This window comes from Phocoena phocoena, chromosome 13 (genome assembly GCF_963924675.1).
Source record: "Phocoena phocoena chromosome 13, mPhoPho1.1, whole genome shotgun sequence".
NCBI lineage: Eukaryota > Metazoa > Chordata > Mammalia > Artiodactyla > Phocoenidae > Phocoena > Phocoena phocoena.
In genome coordinates, this window is record NC_089231.1 from 67,690,994 (window position 1) to 67,711,601 (window position 20,608).

General features: G+C 41.1%; 1 protein-coding gene across 1 annotated transcript in view; it reads right to left on the reverse strand.

Annotated features, from left to right (window-relative positions):
* The window catches only part of MTMR3 (myotubularin related protein 3), a 122,853-nt gene that overhangs the window by 6,836 nt on the left and 95,409 nt on the right, over window positions 1–20,608 (reverse strand). Inside the window, exons 6-13 of the mRNA XM_065889506.1 lie at window positions 17,259–17,355; window positions 14,645–14,758; window positions 9,856–10,061; window positions 9,195–9,326; window positions 8,100–8,211; window positions 4,910–5,105; window positions 3,936–4,121; window positions 1,174–1,344 (exon numbers count right to left, since the gene is read on the reverse strand). Coding sequence (XP_065745578.1) covers window positions 1,174–1,344; window positions 3,936–4,121; window positions 4,910–5,105; window positions 8,100–8,211; window positions 9,195–9,326; window positions 9,856–10,061; window positions 14,645–14,758; window positions 17,259–17,355 — 1,214 coding nt within the window. The remainder of the gene's footprint in view (window positions 1–1,173; window positions 1,345–3,935; window positions 4,122–4,909; window positions 5,106–8,099; window positions 8,212–9,194; window positions 9,327–9,855; window positions 10,062–14,644; window positions 14,759–17,258; window positions 17,356–20,608) is intronic.

A 20,608-nucleotide genomic window follows, 5' to 3' on the forward strand; every position in this document is an offset into this window, starting at 1 on the left:
CAACTTCCAACAAGTCTGTTAGAAATATCTAGAAATGAGGGTGAAGAAGCAAGCACCAAGCAGGAACGCCCAGAAGTCCTGCACAATCTCCAAGGAACATTAGCATGAGTGGATGCAGCTCTATCACGGCAGGTGGTGGGTAGATGGGACATTTTTCACCTGACAGCCTCTGTGGGAATGAAAACCTAAAAAAAATTCTTTAAATCCATTTCTCATTAGTTGTTTCTTAGGTCACCTTTATTGAATGACTGGCTTTTCTCAACCTAATTTGTTGCTTTTACCACACAAGAAAATGAGTCATTCTAGATGGTTGATAGTTCCCTAGTACAAAAGCTTGGCTTCAGAACACATTGTCAAACCTGTTTTATAGGATCATCTAAATTAATCAAGTGAAAAGGAGGAAATTTTCTTCTGTACTGTTACTTCCCCAGCAGGCACAGGAGAGAGAGAAGCAGCTAGCTTCAATCTTTCCTTGGACTACTTAACTGTAGTAAGAGGTTTATTAATTAATAGTCCAGCAAATCAGTATAACCTCTGATTAGCTTCCTTGTGACTTTAGAATTTAAGATGCATTCTGATAAATTACTGTGTACATTACTGTGTACCAATGCACAGATATAAGTGCCTCCTTTTCTCTGCTTAACAGAAAGTGTTCCTTTGAGGAACAAAGTCTTAAAGGGCCTGCCAGTTCTCCATGTGAGCAGAGGATCACCCAGACACACTGCTAGTGTCACAAACAGTTTTCTGCTGAGACAGATGCTGTAATGGGTATCATTGCCTGTTGACACTGGAAGGGTGCTGGGGGCCTGCAGCTCCTTCTGAGCTATCAGGGGCATCCAGGGAACAACTTAAGTGCCTCCTCCACCTGTTAGACAGAACATGCTAGAAATAAGCTCTGGCGGAGATGCCAGAAAAGATTCATGCCTAGAGTGGCAAATTAGAGATGTTTGCTAAATCAAACCACCCTGAACAAAGAGCAGTCAGAAGCAGGGCAGAATAACCAGAAAACAGGCCTTTCTCGGGACAAAGTGGTTGGGAAAAAATGGAACTACTCCATCCAGAGACAACTGAGATGCCTTCGAGAAAACAGTCACTTCTCAAAAAAGATCCCATATGTCCCCATCCCCAAATTCATTCTTGCTGATGAGGGAGAAAAGACTAAAGAATACATACGGCTTCTGACTGAGAGGAATACAGTAGGTTTTTGAAAGCCTTGTTGCCCGCCCGAAGCAGCGACCACACAGAACACGTCCGTTCCTGAGTATGTTTTTCCCCTCTCTCCTTGGCATTGTTGCACAGGAATGTTCCAAACAGGCAGGAATAGGTATGCTGCACCAGTTTCACCTATGGGAGTCCAATATGAGGCAAAATCAAACAATGGGTACGCATTTTCTGGGGGAAGGTCAGCCCAGCTAAGCCACCTTCCCCGACACCCCTGACGTGCACTTCAGTTAACGCTTGGTAAGGATGGGGGACCCAAGTAAGCCACCCAATCGCAGACTCCTCATAACTCCAGCCACCATCACTCCTGAGTCAAAACGGCAAAGACAGGGTGTTGGCACCCCCATCCTCTTGGCCTCCCTTGTAAACAGTCTCCAAGGTCCCCAGTTAACAGCTACCCATATAAACTGGGCATAGGAGCAGGTCAGTGTGCAACCCAAGTCTGAACTTCTAAACAGCTTTTCATTCAGCAAGTTGCTATTGAGCATCTCACATACCCCAAATGTTTCTGTGGGTGCTGGACAGGCAACAGTGAGAAGACGGCTCTCCTGCCCTGGTAGAGCTCGCTCTGGCTGTGGGGGTAGGGGTGACCAGTGCTATGGACAACAATAAGGCAGGCTAAGAGGGCCAGAGCACATGCAGGGCAGCGTGAGAAGGCTCACTGGCCTCTAGAGACCTGATGGAAATGAGAGAGCAGATCATACCAGCCGGGGGTGGGAGAGGAGGCTGCTCCAGGCACAATGGCCTTGAGGTGAGCACAGGATTGCAACTTCTGAGGAACTGACAGACATTGCATGAGGCGGAGGATGGGAGGAAATGAGCCTGGACAGGCTTGCAGGCCATTTTAAGGACTGTGAAGAGAGCCCTGGAGGCCTTGCAGGAGGGCCTTGCAGGCCATTTTAAGGACTGTGACTTATTCTGTGTCAAAAGCAGAGTCATTGGAGGTTTCTTGACAGAGGAATGATACGGTCTGTATCATGTTTTAGAAGGATTCCTCAGGCTGCTAGACTGACTCAGGAATTGGGGCAGGAGATGTGGTGGCTTAGACTAGTGTTGGGAACAGCACAGGTAGCAATAAGTTATCAGGTTTTAGATATATTTTTAAAGTAGAGCTGCAGAATCTGCTGACAGACTGAATATGGAATATGAAAGAAAGGAGAGTTGAGGATGACATAAAAGTTTTTGCCCTAAATGAATCGAAGGTTTGAGTTGCCATTTGGTGAGATGGAAGACTTCCGGAAGATAAGTTTTGGGGTGGAGACATATGGAAATCAAGAACTGAGTTCTGAACAAGTTAAGTTTGAAATACCATTAAGACATCCAGGTGGAGATACTGAGTAGTCACAAGTGGATGAGAGCCTGGAGTTAAGTGGAGAGAGAGATCTGAGCTGAAGACGTATACATGTGGGAATCACAGAGAGCAATTAAAGCCAACAAACTGGATGAAATCCCTAGAGAAGGAGGCTGAGCCCTGGGGCACTCCCAGCATTCACGAGTGGGGAGGGAAGGAGGAACCAGCAAAGGAGACAGAAAGGACCAGTTGGTGAAGCGGAGAACTAAGACTGTGTGCTGGAAGTCAACTGAAGAAAGTGTTTCAAGAAAGGAATGATTAAATTGTGCCAAATTTTAATGATGGATCAAAGAAGATGAAGGCAGTCAAAAGGTACAAACTTCCAGTTATAAAATAAGTAAATCGTGGGATGTGATGTACAGCAGGGTGACTGTAAGGAATACTGTACTGTATATTTGAAAGTTGCCAGGAGAGGACATCTTAAAAGTTCTCATCACAAGAAAAAAACTTCGTAACGATGTATGGTAACAGATGTTAACCAGAATTTTGTGGTAATCTTTTAGCAATATATACAAATATCAAATCACTGTTGTACACCTGAAACTAATATAATGTTATCTATCACTTATACTGCAATTAAAAAAAAGGGTGATTGAAAACTGATCACTGGATTAGAAATGTGACGGTCACTGGTGACCTTAACAAGAGCAGCTCTGGTAAAGTGGTGGAGTGAACACCTGACTGGACCAGGTTTAAAAGAGAATGGGAGGAGAAGCGTTTGAGAGAGTAAATGTCAAGACTTGAGGAGCTCTGCTGTGAAGAAATGAGATATGAAAAATGAGGTAATAGCGAGAGGGGGATGCAGTACCCAGAAACGGTTTTGATGAAATAGGAGGCACTATACCATGCTTGTATGCTGATGGCAATGATCTGGTAAAAAGGAAAATAGGCTGATGCACAGGGCAGGGAGGAGAAATGCTGAAGCAATGAAGCTGAGCAAAGGAGGGGGGTGGAAGCTGGTGCACAAGTGGAGGAGGGGCTGGAAGAGGGCAAGGATAGTACATCCTCCTTCAAAGGACAGGGAGCAGAGAGTGTGGAACAGACACAGGGGGGTTGGTAGATGGACTGGAGGGAGCAGATGAAAATCTATCGCATCTATTTCTAACTACTGTTTAGTGCTTTTATCATCCATTTTAAAAGTTATGTTTAGAAGAACTCAAAGTTTATGTAAACTTAGTACACATGGATTCACTAAATAAACACCTATTTATTACTATTGTTTTTTAATTAAAAATGGAAGAACTACCCCTCAAATTCTAGAAAGGATGCAGTTTCATGTGAAAACTGGCCCACTAACATTTGCATTGATACCCCTATGAATTTAGAAGGTCCCCAAAATGAAGAATCACAAGCCCAAACTCACAAGGAATGCTTCATTGAACTCAAAAGAGCACGGAAATTGCCTCTGAAGCTGATGAACACAGTCCAGCCACTGTAAAAACACTGGGCAACGCTCGTTCAGATCATCCGAGTTCTCCCCATGACCACACCGGTCAGCAAACTTGTGGCCAAAATCCAGCCACTCCATCTCCACGAGGACCTGGAAACCCTGCGGGGAAGCACCCAGGAGAGACCCATTTGTGCTTGTCTATCCAAACTATAACTGTTCTGAGCCTAATGTCACCAACAGTGATCCCTTTTAACACCTTCCCACTAAGCCCACCAGGAGCCCCTAACCCAGCCCCACGGCCAAAGGATGGGACACAGGCGTAGGGCAGTGTCCCGATTCCCTCAACTCCATTCCATAATCATCAAAAGGGTGGTAACTAAGCATTTATCTAAGTCTTCGTTGAGACTATATTTTTAGCCCTTCATTCACTATAAAAAAGTCATACTTTTTTCCCCCTTAATTTCTTTTTTATTTTTTAATTTCTTTCATGGTATGCTTACAAAGTCATGTTTGTAAAATCTTTCCCCATCCCAGATTTACATATATTTTAGGGTACCTTTATGGTTTTTCTTATATCTTTAACCCAATAGGTGATTATTTCACAATAGGGTTCTTTCTCCACAGAATATTGTGGTGATATACAGACCCATTACCATAATAAGCATGTCAAGATCCTTCTATAGAAGCCCCACTTTCCTGGGGTATCCAAGTAGATACTCTGCAAAGGAAAACATGTCTGTATTCTCAATACCTGGTTATTCACAATCTACCCCCTTTTAAGAGGCACAAGCACTGTGGTACGTAGCACAACAATTTAGCTCAAGATAAAGGAGTAATGATTCAAAACTACAGAAATTTCACTTTCACTGGACCTAGCCACCTCAATCAAAACTGATCGTAAAACCCTCCAAGGTTTCCCCCACTCATCCTGAAGTGTCAAATCCTACCTCTATGGTTCGGTAATAAGGGTCCAGCAAGAGCTTAGCCAATGCCACAATCTGGGGGGTGCGGTCCCAGCCATCTGAGCAGTGCGCTAGCACTGGTCGTTGATCACGATCCACAGCATGCACTACCAGAAGTGCTGACTTCAGAAGCACAGACAGGTGATGGAGCCATTTTGTACTTTCAAGAGCTGAGAGCCAACTACAAAAATAAAACAGAAGGGGATAGGAAATGCTGATTTTTATGATATACTGGGTCATGCCAAATACCAGTCATATTCAAAAGCAATTCCCAAAGACTTTTCCTTCCAAATAAAACACTGCCAAAACAAACAGAAAATCTCTGTGTTTACAAAGCATGTACAAGGATGAGACCCAAGCCCCTACCATGCAATAGAGGAGAGCCTTAGAAATAGGACAGTAATTAACAGGGCCACCTTCTGTTCCAAAAATGTTATAGCTAATTTCCCAGAGAGAATTAATATTTAATATTCTTTAGTCCATAATAGGTATATCTACCCAGTATAAGAAAAGTAGCTCTTCCTGGAATCTTCTCCAAAAAACAACAAAAAAACAAAAAACACAGCCACTCTGAGATGGAAAAGAGAAAACATTTATATTTAAGTATCAGCAACTCTGCCCAGCAAGTTCTCAAAAAAAAAAAAAAAGGTAAAGAAAACTCAAATGTAAGTATGTCTGTAATAAGATACAAGCTAGATGCCACATCCAACAACAGTGCAGACAACATCGCTTACTACCCACACCCCAACACCTACCACTGATCAAGTCTTGAATGTCTATGGACTAAAACTTGATGGGCCCAAACTTATGATTTAGACTCACACAAATTCATATGCCTGTGGCTACACAGCTGCTGGGCTTAGTACAGACTAGATTCAGCAGGGATCTAAAAACCTTTTGAAAGGCCTTCAGGAAGTATCAGATCCCAAGAATGGCCCCTTGGGAATAATCACAAGCTGATCACAAATGGTTTTTTTTAACTGTGTTGACATTTTATTTCTTGTGCCCTGTCATGAATTCTACTCCCCAACCCCCCAAAAAAGCTCCATTTCTCCAAAATGTGATCAGATTTGTAGTTAAGACCACAGTCTAGTCCTTCAAACTCTGAGTTTGAGGAGAGAATAAATACTTCTGTCAGGGGACTATGAGAAGGCTTTCGCCAAGACTAGCCTATAAAGGCTTATTAAACCTTGGGGAATTTGGAATAGTCCAAAGAGATGGTCTTTCCAGGCAAACAAACACCAGAATGTACTGCATAAGCAGTGGCTTCACATGGATTTGCTTGTTATACCAACCAGACTCTGACTCCTCAGTGGGCAGACACTGTGTCTCAGGCACAGCTATACCCTCCTTGTGCAGTGCCTAGCACACACTGAAGGTTCCTACTTTTTAAACCGTGGATAAAAATTCTATCTCAAGACCTTCTATGTCCTACTAAATACCTGAGAAACATTTTTTGCTGGTGGATTGATTATTTATTCTCATTCCTCACACAGTCTTGAAAAAAAATAAAAGATGAGGCTTAGGAGAACAAATACTAATTTATCTCCTGGCCCCTGGAGAAACAGTAAATGAGAACCTGGTTCTCTTGAACCTGACTGAATCATTCTTACATACCACTTGGTGTTGTCCGTCCATGCCTAACACAGAAGCTGCACTCCAAAATCTGCCAACGGAGGAGGTGTGCTGAGACTCCAGGCTCCCTTGTCCTATTTTCAAAAGCTGAGGTAGCAACCTAAGCATGCCGTAGCCCTCTACGGCCGGCCGCAAACAAGTGTCAGGAGGCTCGCTTATAAGCTGGTCCCACCTCTGCCATAGCTTCTTTTTATCCACAAGGGAAGCTTCAGTACTGCATTATGATTTGCTGCCAAAGACAGACAAAGCATTTCCTTCTTCCTTTACAACCTCCCTCCTCCTCCCTGACATTCATTTGGACCAAGCAAGGGCTAATTACATCTTCTTGACTCAGAGTTTAAAAAACAGCCTTTTAAGAAAGAATTTTAACTTATGGAAGATATTAGAGATCAGGTAGTACTGACTCTATCCCTTTTATTTTATAGACAGGAAAAACTGATAACCACAGGAATTAAGCCACTGGCCTAAGTCACACAGTCAATTAGTGGCAGATCTCCTGAATCCTCAACCAGGCTCTTTCTATGCCCTCCCCTTCCTTTAGGGAAGAGTACTTACTACTAGCTAGGTTCTGAATATGTATAGCAGATGCAAGTTGCTAATCCCCAAAGCAGGGCAGCGATCTCATTTCTTCGGTCAGGCTTTTCCCCAAGGACAACTGCTTCACCCTCTGGGCTGATTGCAACTGTGATGAATTTAATCATTTGCTACCAGGAGTTAGTACAACTGGTTCAGGCAGCCATTTGATTTAATAAATCAAACAATGCTGCAAAATTGATGCAATCATGAGATCTATTGAACAGAACCCAGGGAAACAGCTATGGGACCTAGCACAAACACCAGAACAGAGAAAATTCTGTCTTCTCTGGCACATTTCTGGCTTCCTGAAACAGTAAAACAGGCGATTTGAAATATTTATCTGTCCATATTTGTTTTACAGAGCATTCCTCCTAATTTATCTTGTATTCAAACAGTTCCCTTGGGGGAGGAGTGTTATTTCACCTTCCTCACAGCAAATGCCAGCCATTCATTTTTAATAAGCAATAAAAATCATGGTAATGTTCTTAGTAAGTAAGATGGTAGTTTAGAAATTAGAAGCAAATGTAAAAGGAACTGACCTACTGGCAAGTTTAAAGAATTTTTAACCCTTTTCAGAACATAATGAATAAATTTTTACTCTTCACAGTAAAACATTCCAGTTCATAGCAAGTTAAGTGTCACTACAGTATGTCAGAAAACAAAGAATTAAGTTACTCTGAGTCAAAAACATGTGGAAGAAAAGGAAGAGGGCCCAGGAAAAATAAGACGGCAACGCTTCCATTCTGAGGCTGAGATCTGTTCTTTGCTGCACACTTTAAACCTTTCAAAGTGCTAGATTTTTCTTCCAGCTCCTCCTTTGTGCTGCATGCTCCTAACACAGGAGTAAGAATAACCATGGACTCTGAGAGGTAAACTGAAATTCACCAAAAAATAGAAAGACACTTTCAAACTCATTAAAAAAAAAAAAATCAGTGCAAACTTAAAGCCAAAACCAAGGTCTTACTTTCCCGGATCTGGCATCTGTGTGCACAGCAATCGCAGAGACTGAAAACTCCTCCGAATTGAATGAATATTTGCCATCCCCATAAAAACAACTTCACAGTTCGGGTAATACTCTGGAGAGAATAACAACAAAGAGAACACAAATATGTTGAATTTAAAGTCCAAATGGCCAAATTTAAAAGGAGCAAACTGGCTATAAAACAAACCCACTGTAGCTGCTGACTAATGAAATGCCAATGTTTTGATGCCTATTAGCCCAGTCCTTTATTATGAGAAGAAAACAGTGCTTGATTTTTAGCTGTCTTTTCAAAAAGGAAGGTTAGATTTGTGAAGAAGATACTGATATAAAATAGAAGCTGTTATTTTTTTAAAAAAAAGATGTGTATACTTCCATCTTACCCCAGGTTTACTCCTTGGGTCTCTCCTCACTTGCATCTCTGGAATCTCTTTGAAAAGAACCTAGCAGAACCATGCATTTCTGCATTCAAATTTCACCTTGGTACAACTGCTTTTAGATTCCAGCTTAGCTCACAGCTGAAAAAGGAGCTCAGTGCCTCTACCTGCTCCAACAGCACACAACTGGCACCTAACAGGTCCTTGGAGAAAGCCAGCGTCAAACAGTAGGGGTGTTATAGGTCAAGACTGAGGCACTTTGCTAGAGTTTTGTATCTGCTGCTTCAATTTCTACCCCATGTTTTCTAAGTAAAAGTCATGTGAGGAGTTTTCTGTGAGGCTAGTAATGAGCATACCCACTGTCAAACACAAAAAAAAGCTTTTAGAAGGCTGAGAAACTGAGCTGCTAAAGAAGAAGCTTCCAAACATAACAGGCCTTATTATGGGAGAGGATTTACTTTCCTTATCACCTAAAAGTTGGCACAGGGAAGGAAGATTCTTTGGTTTCACTGCACCTCCTCCTCCATTTCTCCCTTAAAAAGAGCATACAGTATTAAGAATCCAAGAAGGAGCTCTGGCTGTCTCAAGACAGGTTGAGGAACATGGCTTTCCATTCACTTCAAATTGAGAACTAAGACCCAGCTGGGCATGGGGTGGACTCACAGGGACAGAGGGTCAGGGACGAAAGCACTGTGCGCCTCACCTGGGCATTCACAGCCTCCTCCTTTGGCTCGGTTCGCCACAGCTGCTGCATAGGAGCGTGCATCCAAGATCAAAAGCTTCTGTGGTTGGACAGCTAAACTCTCTGCTCCTGAAGCATTTGACAGAGAAGAATCTAGGGACATCAGGAGCAGGAAGGAAAAACTAAATGAACCTGTCTCTCCCAGAATTGCCACAAAGTAAGAACCACAGGCACTTATTACAGTATTCAAAAAACTCGATTAAGTGAAACCCACCTAACCAAAACTACATTAATACAATAGGACTTCTCTCTCTAGTTTGTTTTCTATTTTGCCTACAATCTCCTATACCGCATTTCTGTAGTCCTAGAATGACTACAACATAATCCTGGTGTTTTCCCCCATGGTCTGGAGACACTGTAGGTCCCCTATCACATATATATTCCATCTTGTCATGATGGCAAAAAAGACAACCAACACTCTAGTCCACTTAAACCAAGTCTGAAACAGAGGGTCTTCTGGTTTTTGCCAAGATCCATGACTCCTCAAACAATCCCATCAACTGATGCTTCACTCTCTCTCTCCTATGAAACAAATTCTGTGTCTTACAAGAAGGCGGCCATTTCAAGAAAAGGTTCTCAGATGCTATAAAAACTGCTGCCAGAGGCCCAGGGAGCACCTTACCAAACTCCACATCAGAAAGGTCTCCTGCATTGGGGAAGTCTCGGGGACTGTTCCTAGTTGACAGCTTGCTGCCACTGGATCGGGAGTCGGAGGCACAAGCTTTGGCTACTGACTGCACCAGGTGCTCATCATCAGCATTTCGCCAGCCCCACCAGCTGACCTCCGGCTGTCCACAGCGGGCAATGACAGCTCCATTGCTCTGGTGCCTGTGCGGGGAACAAGACAACAACTGTACCCATCCCAGTGGCCCCATTCAGATGCTCTGTGCTCATACAAAAAGTGAGATAGTAGATTTTAAATGCCTTAATGAACAGCTTGACTGCAAGTAAGTGATGGGTTAGCTTCAAGTCCTCTCAGGGCAGAAGTCTTATACAGGAACAAGAATAACAAAACCCTGGGACTTCCTTGGCGGTCCAGTGGTTGAGACTCCACACTTCCACTACAGGGGACACGGATTTGATCCCTGGTCAGGGAACTAAGATCCCACATACCGTGCAGTGCAGACAAAAAATAAATAAGTAATAATTAGGGACTTCCCTGGTGGTCCAGCAGTTAAGACTCCGTGCTCCCAATGCAGGGGGCCCGGGATTGATCCCTGGTCAGGGAACTAGATCCCACATGCCGCAACTAAAAGAGCCTGCATGCCGCAAACAAGACCTGGCACAGCCAAATAAATAAATATTTAAAATAATAATATTAATAATAATAATAAAAAATAACAAAACCTATCTGCATCTTTCTTGATTACCAAACCATTTTAGAGACCTCTGTAGAATAACCAACAAAATGATAAAAGTGTATTGTCAGAGAAAAATTAATATTCACAAAGAAAATACTTGAATGTTTAAATTTATTATTTTGAAAATCAGTTAAAAAACTACAAATACCACACTTAATAATGAAGGATTAATCTCTCCTTTTTAATACTACACCTGAATATCCTAGCATAATAGATGCTGACAAACATTTGTTTCGTCACTGACTTCTGAGGGCCCACTGTAGCAACTGTACACTTAGGGCTGGCTTGAGGATTCTTTTCAAAACAAGATCCCACACGTGGGATGGATATACTTACCTGGCCCATAGTGGACTGCTTTACAAAACCTCCTGACATTTCATGAATCACGACTGCTCTTACTATAGGCAGATAGCTCAATGAGCCAGCCACCCTTCTGTAAACTATTAGAAGGAAATGAATAGAATAAATATCAATAAGCCATACTCTGATAAGATCCTTTCTTTATCAAGAAATAAGACCAGGGCTTCCCTGGTGGCGCAGTGGTTTTGAGAGTCCGCCTGCCAATGCAGGGGACATGGGTTCGTGCCCCGGTCCGGGAAGATCCCACATGCTGCGGAGCAGCTAGGCCCGTGAGCCATGGCCGCTGAGCCTGCACGTCCGGAGCCTGTGCTCCGCCACGGGAGAGGCCACAACAGTGAGAGGCCTGCGTACCGCAAACAAAAAAAAAAAAAAGAAAGAAATAAGACCAGAAATCATACTCATAGTCTACCTTAAGATGCTCTAAAAACCCAAGCTTTTCTTCATTAGGAATTTTAGTTAGGCAATTTTAGCAACTAAAAAGTTATAAAGGTAGTATTATTTGGCGATGAAAAGGAATCAAGTTCTAATACATGTTACAACACGGACGAACCTTGAGTATGTTATTGCTCTTAAGTGAAAGAAGTCAGTTATGAAAGACCACATACTATGATTCCATTTATATAGTGTCCAGAATCGGTAAATCTATAGAGACAGAATGTAGATTTACTGATAACCCAGAACTAAGGAGCTTGGGGAAGGAATGGGGAGTGACTACTAATGGGTCTGGGGTTTCTTTTTGGGGTGGTGAGAATGTACTAAAATAATTGTAGTGATAGTTGCAAATATACTAAAAAAAAATCACTGAGCTACACACATTAAAAGAATGAATTGTATGTGACATCTCAATAAAGCTGTTTTTAGAAGTTATAGAGGTAATCAGTTCACTTTAAAAATAAATGAGTAGAAAAGCTAGTAAGCAAAAAATTTTAATGTCTCCCAATTCTATATCCTAGAGAGAAATGTCAATGTCTTTTACTCCCAGTAAAGTTGTTTCTAAACACATATTCATACACACATATAACACATGTAGGGCACAGATGGATTTTTTAAAAACAGACTATTGAATCTATTTATCTTGTTCAAGGAATGTGAGAAAGATTTTTGTTTTCAATCCTAAAACTCATAAGCAATAAATTAAATTTGGCAATAATCAAATTCCACTGGAACCATCAGTTTGCTTGTAGTTTTTAAGTCCTCTCTCATTACGAGACAAATAATGGAAAGTACTTGTGTATTGCCAACACATTCAATTGGGTCACCTGCTGAATGGAGCCAAACTATAAATAAAACCTCACTGATTCTTAAAATGCCTCCTAGCATATTATAATAGGTGCTGAGTAACCAATGAGCTGATTGACAGCAAACCCTTTATAGGATAGGCTGGCAGGGCCTTTCCTGCACATCCTTTTCTTCTGAAATCTTTCCCAGCAATGCTCGAGAGGAACAGTAGATGGCACTCGTCAGCCTGGGTCTTGGGTTTTAAGGGCCACATTATTATTTTTTTGGCCGCACCACGCGGCATGCAGGATCCTACTTCCCCCGCCAGGGATCGAACCTGTGTCCCCTGCAGTGGAAGCAGGAGTCCTACCTAACCACTGGACCGCCAGGGAATTCCCTAAGGGCCATAGTATTATAATAGCTAGATTGCAACTGAACTGCTGCAATAAGCAGTGAAGTTTTCTGCAGTCTTCTAAATGCTTTAGATTGCATGAAAGAGAACAAAAACACTACAGCTAAAAATCACTAAAGAGCATTTCCATCATCTTACAAATAGAACAAGGAAAAATAAAAATTAAGATGTCCAATGTATGAGTCCCCTGCTAAACACTAAATGCTTCAGTTTTATATAGAAAGATACAAATGTTTAAACTATCCTTAAGTTAGTATTAATCAACTCCCTAAATAACTAGAAGTTTCTAACAATCACTCAATGCACAAAGGGGGAGAGCTGTGAATTACACTACAGATGGGCACCCTTCGCACCATCTTTCTGTGTTAAAGCAATCTCTGTCTTCAATAATAAATCCAATTAAGCACTCTCTCATCACCATAGGAGAAAGCACTAAATCAGGTGCTGGTTCAGCATGGTGCTGTCAAGTAACTGCTGCTAGCAACCTAAGGAGTCATTACTGCAATTTACAGACAACTACATTCAGTAAACACATGACGGATTCAGAAGCATCCTGCCACCTGAGCTAGGGAAGCTTATGCCCTCTGGAATAAACTTTGGAAGGGGAAAGAAGCTTCCCATGTTTACTCTAAGTTTTTCTTCAGCCTACGCTTTTAGACCTCTCTACCAACAGGGAGAATTCACCAAAAGACCCTTACTTTGAGAATGAGAATCCTTTCCCCTTATGCTCAAAGTCAGCAAACCTCACAAATGCCAGGGCTGCTGATCTAACACAGCTGCTGTCCGCAGAGCAGCAGCTGGCTGCTTTCCCTATTTGAGCTGGGCCGATCACTGATAAGACTCATTAATCCTTTCAGCTTTCACTGCTCTCTCTAATTCCTGTGTCATCCTTACCATTTGAGTGATAAGTAAATTTGGTGACCTACTTTTCTAGGAGTGTCTGAAAACAACGGTGATGAAAACTGAGGCTGAAAACTTAATGGGTTCCACTGGGACAGAAGCAAATACGTACTTTTCCATCTCTCCCTCTTCAGGGTGGGCATCAGAATCTGCCTTCCATGGGCTAAACAAGCTGGTTACCTCAGTGGGAATTCCACAAGGAAATAAACCCCTTCTTACAACCTCAGTATTTCAATGGACTGCCTCCTGGCATAAGTTTCTAACTAAACCTCACTGGTTTGGCCCGAATTCAAGGAGAGTCCATAATGTCTGCAAACTGGAAAAATGAAATGGAGAATGTGATATTACAAGGACATCTGAAACTGTTCCAAAATAAGAGGGAATGACTTCTTAAAAATTTAACATGATTCTGTGAGAACTGAGCTAGCTATTCACTGAATTATAAAAGCAGCCCTCAGGAATACAACCTACTCCAGACATTGCTTAGGAAGCCCAGTGCTTCATTCAGATGTTGCAGAATACCTGTGAAGTAAGAACATCATTCCCATTTTACTAATTGGGAAAGGGCTGAGGTCAGTTAGGGGACTTACTCAAGGTGCCACAGCAAGGCGTGTCAGAGAGAAGACCTGAATTCTAAAACCTGTGCTCGTCACCACACCACCACCCCCTCCTAGGACCTGCCTCCCTTGACTCTCCTGCCTTTGATCTCTGATAGCATCTATCCAGCCAAGCCCTAGCCTTCTTCTCTAAATGCTCCCTCTCAAAGCAGACCTCTTCCATCTGTCAAAGTTTCAACCACAAAGACAATCACAAATGACTCAAATCTACACTCCCAATTTGTACTTTCTAGGATTCATCTCTCTCAATCCAAAGGCCAACATCTGAAGCTAAATGCAATGAGCACATTATCTTCCCACAGAATGTCAGAAGGATCTTAAAATAGCAAGTCCAGCCACTTTTCTATTAAAATTTTTTCACTGTCAACTGAATCATCAGGTAGTGTTCCAGATGAATTACTGGTATATGAATGGACGAGCAGCTTCAGCAATAAGGAAGTACAGAATAACCTGGAAAGTTCCCTGAACCACCCCCCACCCCCACCCCCAGGTTAGCAGCAACAGAAGCAGCAGACCAGGCTGGGTCTGGCCAGGCTTACTTACCTGTAGACGACGGCGGGGATGCGCTTCCAGGACCTGAAGCTTGCGACACTTTCTAGTTCTTTGTCAGTGATCCAAGCAGGCACTATGAGCTCCTGTGGATAGCTACCACACAGCCTAACAGGGAAGGTGAGGAAGAGGGAGAAGGGAAGAAGACAGAGAGGGAGGGGAGAAGAGGGAGAGACATGAGTGAGCCAGCAGAAGGATGTCGATCAAGCTACCCCAGAGCCAGTTAAAAGGCAATGAGGAGCATTACCTGAGTCTTGGCCTGCTCAGCAGAATGGGTTGCCTTAAGTGTTTACTTATGTATATGTCAAATGATACTATCTTGGATTGTTCCACTTGATGCTGCCTTTTGGAAATCTGGCGATCTTAACTATCAACGTAAAAAGGGGAGTTGAGAGGCAGTTACTCCATTGTAACTGTTGTAATCAATATGTGGGTCATTTCTAACTACACAAATGCCCAGTCCAACTGCAGAGGTGGAAGTCTGTGTTACCTCTACCAGACCCTCAGTCTTTCAGGGAAACATGAAAAGAAGGGCCAGAGCCCACAATTTCAAGTTTCCAGAGACCTCATAGGATTACTAACATATTCTTTGATGTGAACCAAACAGGGTGTCCTAATTATAGGTAACAGGTGCAGCCATGGGTATACAGATAGAGCACTATGGGTCAGCCCCATCTGCATACATAATCGTAGCTCCATTAAGCCAAGTTAGTAATGTGAATATGCTATTAATCATAATTTCTATAAAACGTACTTCAGAATAAACTACACTCAAGGGGAAAAAAAGCTGTTTTTCTCTTTTTTAAATTTAACTTTTATTTTATATTATAGTTGATTTACCACGTTGCATAAGAAAAGCTGTTTTCATTAGGGAAAATACTAGTAGGCACATACTAGTCCAGCTTACCCAATATTCCTTCTCAATAGCGAAGGCAATAAGACATTTAATCCAAATCCAAAAATATACAAACTGCTCCTCGTCCTCCACTACCATCATGGCCTACCTACTCTATGCATTAGGGGAAGAGGCAGGAAGATACAAACTGCTTAGGAATTGAGGGATCTGATCATTCTGCACTAAATCTCTCTCTCTTATTCTCAATTTCCAGATTAAGTATCAGGAATTCAAAAGCCTAACCAGGAGAATGGAGACTGACCAAAAGTAGCTCCACAAACTTCCTAATACCTATCTACAAACTCCTAAAAATAACCTAGGACACAGATTATAAATTAACACTCTAACCATAAGTCTTGTTCCTTTTATCTTCTTTCAAACTTAAAAGTAAATTTGGCTCTTATTCTTCCTTTGTAGTACGAAGAACTTTTCAATGTCCTGAAGGCTGGTTCTGAAGTGGAAATAGTGGGCTCAAAGAAGTTAATTTTTTAAATCCATATTAAAAAGAGATTTCTGAAAACCACTAGCTTTTGAACTCAAAAATTTTTTCTCAACAAGCTTAGCTTAATTCAGGTTTTGTTTTACTTCACCCAATATTCTGGATCACTATATTCCTTGTTCTCTAAGGATTACATTACCTAGTAGTCAGCTCTTCAGCAAGTATGAGCTTCTCACTTGTAGATAAGCAGTTTCCAGTATAGGAAAGGTGGGTTACATGTGAGCAAAGCCTGTGGCAGCCTCAGGCTCCCTGAGGACCCCCCTCCTCGCTCCACCTCAATTCTCTAATTTGACCTGTCACTGAGAACAGGCAAAGTATGATACGTCTGTAGCTCCTGATTCTTCACACCACCTCCTTGGCCAAGGTCCATGTTAAGAGCTGTGCGTAGTAATTAGCCGTTGTTTTTCCAACAAAAAAGGAAATGCTCCGGTGGCTACCCACAAACAGTCCAGGAAAATACCTATCATAATTTGAGGCAGCTGGAAAATACCTATCATAATTTGAGGCAGCTGGAAGGACAACAGAGTGATTAAGGCCTCCAATTGCTGCAGGGAAACTTAAGAGGAGAAGGATATGTTAATTTTAAAATTCTGGACAATTTTCTTTTGTTTTATAGAAATTTGGATCACCAAAATCATAGTAGTTAACTGCCCTCCCCTACCAAAGTTCTTATACCTTTTAGGGAAATAGGTAATGGGAAATATGTAATAATGGTTACATTAATATTTAATGGTTAAGCGATCATAGCTGTGACATTAGTTTTAGATCAACAAATTAGAGAATACGGTAGCCTATTTCATAGGATCTGGAGTAAAATTACAGTAAAAACCAACTCGTAAGTGTTTTATCACTGCTTCTGAGATCACTAATCTTATCTCTAATGTGATGTCAAGCAGTGATGAGAACAACAGAAACTCCCTGTTTACAGGTAAGCACAATATTATCTAGACATGCATGTGCCAGGAAGAATAGGAGGGGATAGAAAGGAAGGTTCCAAGATCCTACTATAAGTAAGGATCTCTTTCCACTCCAGTGATAGCAATGGGAACAGAAGGCTCAAGAAGTACGCTGAAGATGAGGCATTTAGATTTAATAAATAAAACTCCATTTCAAAGAAAAAGTCTAAATTCAAATGTCCTGCCACATGAGAATTGGGGTTTCTTGCAAAGGCAGTGGCCATGAAACACAGTCCACAGGGATCAAATACAACTCACTTGTACTTTTCATTGATGTTGGAAATCCTCCAGGCGTTATTCATATCAAAACCCATCCGCTCCACTTCGTTTTTAAACCTTGATGTTACGTGCTCCCCTAGGAACCACAGACAGATAGAAGAAAGGACGAAATGAATGATTTTCCACAACAGGTAGAATGAAAGCATTGCTACCCTGCTCAGTTATTTTTAAAAAGGTATTGTATAAATAACATATTTAGTTAAAAAAATCTCCTGCCAGGATAAGACTATAAGAAGAAATGAGGAAATTAATTTTGATTTTAATTAAGAATTAGTATTATCTCTTCAATTAAAAATAAACTAAAAACAAAAAAAGAATATTATCTAATCACTACTATCAAATTTGAGAGTAGTATCACTGGGCTCATTTTACAGAGGACAAAACTGAGACTGAGGTGATTATTATGGCAGGTCTGTCTCATCTCAAAACCCACGTTCTTATCCCTATACTGGCTACTTTCCCATTTCCACACTGAGACTGATGTATATATAAGAAATAAAATCAACAAGTTCATCAAGAATAGTAGTATAGACCTATAACTCCTCATGAGAAACACTTTGGGCCAGATTTCAGAACCTGAATTTTCTGGATTTTAAGGTGTGCATGTATAATAATACTGGGTTAATGATATCAACAGCATTAACCAAACACTAACATCATTACAGTGAAATGCATGGATAATTCACACTAAATAGGATAAATAAAGCAACAAATAATTCAGATCAAGTCAAACTACCAAATAAAATAAAAATCTTTTGATTTTCAGAACCTTACAGATTACAGAATTGCAGTTAAAAGATCATGGACTTTTAACTGCCAGTACCCAGGAATCTCAAGAAACACCACACTAGTAACTACAGTGCTGAGCATTTGTAAGAACATCCACCCAAACAAGTATAACCTGCCTACATATGCCCTAATGAATTTGGCTGCTTCTTCAAGACAGCGAGCAACAAAGGCAGAAATGAACCGAACATAAAAGTCATTAAATCTGAAATAACTTCCTTCCTTGAAAACAGTCCTAGAGCAGTAATTTTATAAAAAACAAATAAACAACAAAACAAACCATTAAGCAGTACCTCTAACATATAGTATTATAGGTTGTAAAATAAATACTGGTGGGGGCTGGGAGAAACTACAGTAACAAAAGCATAAAACAGCCAGCACTGGTGATCAAAGCTTTGCTCTCCCTGGGAGAAGAGCTTCAGAATATGAAATAGCAATTACTTGAATGAAGGACAAGTCTATAAAACTACTTCCCATTTAAACTGCTTTTCTTGAGCTGAAACTAAGTTATTATATGTTTCCTGAAGGAGAGCTATAAAAAGGTAAGGTTCAGAGATGCAGGAAGAAATAATCAACTGAATCTATCCCATTTTGGAAAAGTTTTAAAAGAAATATAATCTTCCAAATAGGAAAAAGCTATCTGAATTGGAGTGTTGTCTACAAATTGCAAGGAGTGGTGACCATCAATAATTCTACACAGGGAATCTTTCACTTTTAATCGCAATATAAAAGCTGTAAGCACTATGGCAACTTCCAAGTTCATTAATTAATGACAAGATTTTCCCCAACCTAGGATACAGCTCTAAGTCTGTGCAAAAGGTAAAGGTATTTTAATTAATGGTCATTTACATTAGTACCTCTATCTTAAACACATACTCTAAACAGAATCTTCTATAACTTTAAAATAATCACTGGCAAAATAACAACAAGAACCTCCTCCTCCTTCCCCCCCACTCCTCTCCCACCTCCTTCTCTTCCACCTCCTTCCCCTCCTCCTCAGGCAGTTTTCTACATAGAACAATTGCCCAAGAAAGGGCTTAGAATTACCATCCTCGGCATGAAATTCTGAGCTACACACAAAGAAATATACACTGAGTACTGAGCACAAAAAATCTGTTGTTTCAAGTTCCTTGAGAAGAGTTTTAATTATCTTTGTATCCTCTAAAGCAGTGACTTCATCAACTTCAACTTTGAAACTGACCATCACAACCCACAATAAGAATGTTTTGCATCACAACTCAATACGACATATTTATTTTTTTAGTTTCACAAAATACCCACCCTTACTATGTGTGTGATACATTGATATTTTCTATCCTGAATTTTCATTTCATATTTCATTTCTTAAAACTTTGATTTCATGACCTACTGGTGAATCACAATCTAGTTTGAAAACCACTGCTTGAAAAAAAAATTTAGCAGCAGACCTTACATACATGAGTAATTCAACTGGCTTTTGCTAAATTGTGTTAGAAGTTCACTTGTGTTTATTCTGCCAGAAAAGTGCATGCCAAGCACATATATTGCTGGATTTCCCTTAAGAACTCCCCTCTCAGCATTCTCGTGTCTCCACTGATTCAACATTAGATATGCTGTAATACCCCAATTTATTTGTTTAGCTTTGTATTTCCATTTCAACCCTTCCTGTGTGCCTCCCCCATCCCCAAATGAGGATCTGTCCCTTTTTAACATTTTGTATTTCTTATACTACAAACAGTCTAGCAATTCTTATTTTAATGGGAATGAAAAAATTTTAAAGCAGTAAATCCCTCTATCATAACCACAGTGTCAACCAGCAGTCTAAAAAAAACTTCCCCGCAAAAGCCTAGCTTCCCGGTGATTCTGAGTATTCAAGCCTACAATTATACACAACTTAAAGGCCTGGGATAGAAGGGCCAGGCCCTTACTGTGAGGAAGAACAGTATCAGAGTCAGAGAAGGTGAGAACTAGCCCCCCCAGATTTTCAAATACAGAGGGAAGAATCCTTCTTTTCTATGAACAAAGGTCCCAGTACAGTCGTCTAGACGTACACTTACTGGACTGCATTTAAACTCCGAAAAAGGACTCTGCCGACAAGGGCTTTTACTTTATACGAAACAGGCAGCTGCACAACAGTATATGACCCAGAGTCATGCTATTCATAGTTAATCAAAATGTGCTTAATGGGTATATCACAGAAGAGAGGTCAGAGATGTGGGTCTGATGCTACTAAAATAGCAACTGAATTGCCCAGTCATCTGTCAGAACTCCAGATTAATGCTGAAGTACAGAACAGTCACCAAGAAGGCAGCTAAAATGAGAAGGATGTTGAGCATATGGGAGAGAAGCTTTAAGCTTTAGTCCATTCTTTTTTTTTTTTTAATGTTCTCCTGTTAATTTTTTTTAATTTTATTTTTGGCTGCATTGGGTCTTTGGTGCTGTGTGCAGGCTTTCTCTAGTTGTGGTGAGCGGGAGCTACTCTTTGTTGAGGTGCGCGGTCTTCTCATTGCAGTGGCTTCTCTATTTGCGGAGCACGGGCTCTAGGCACATGGGCTTCAGCAGTT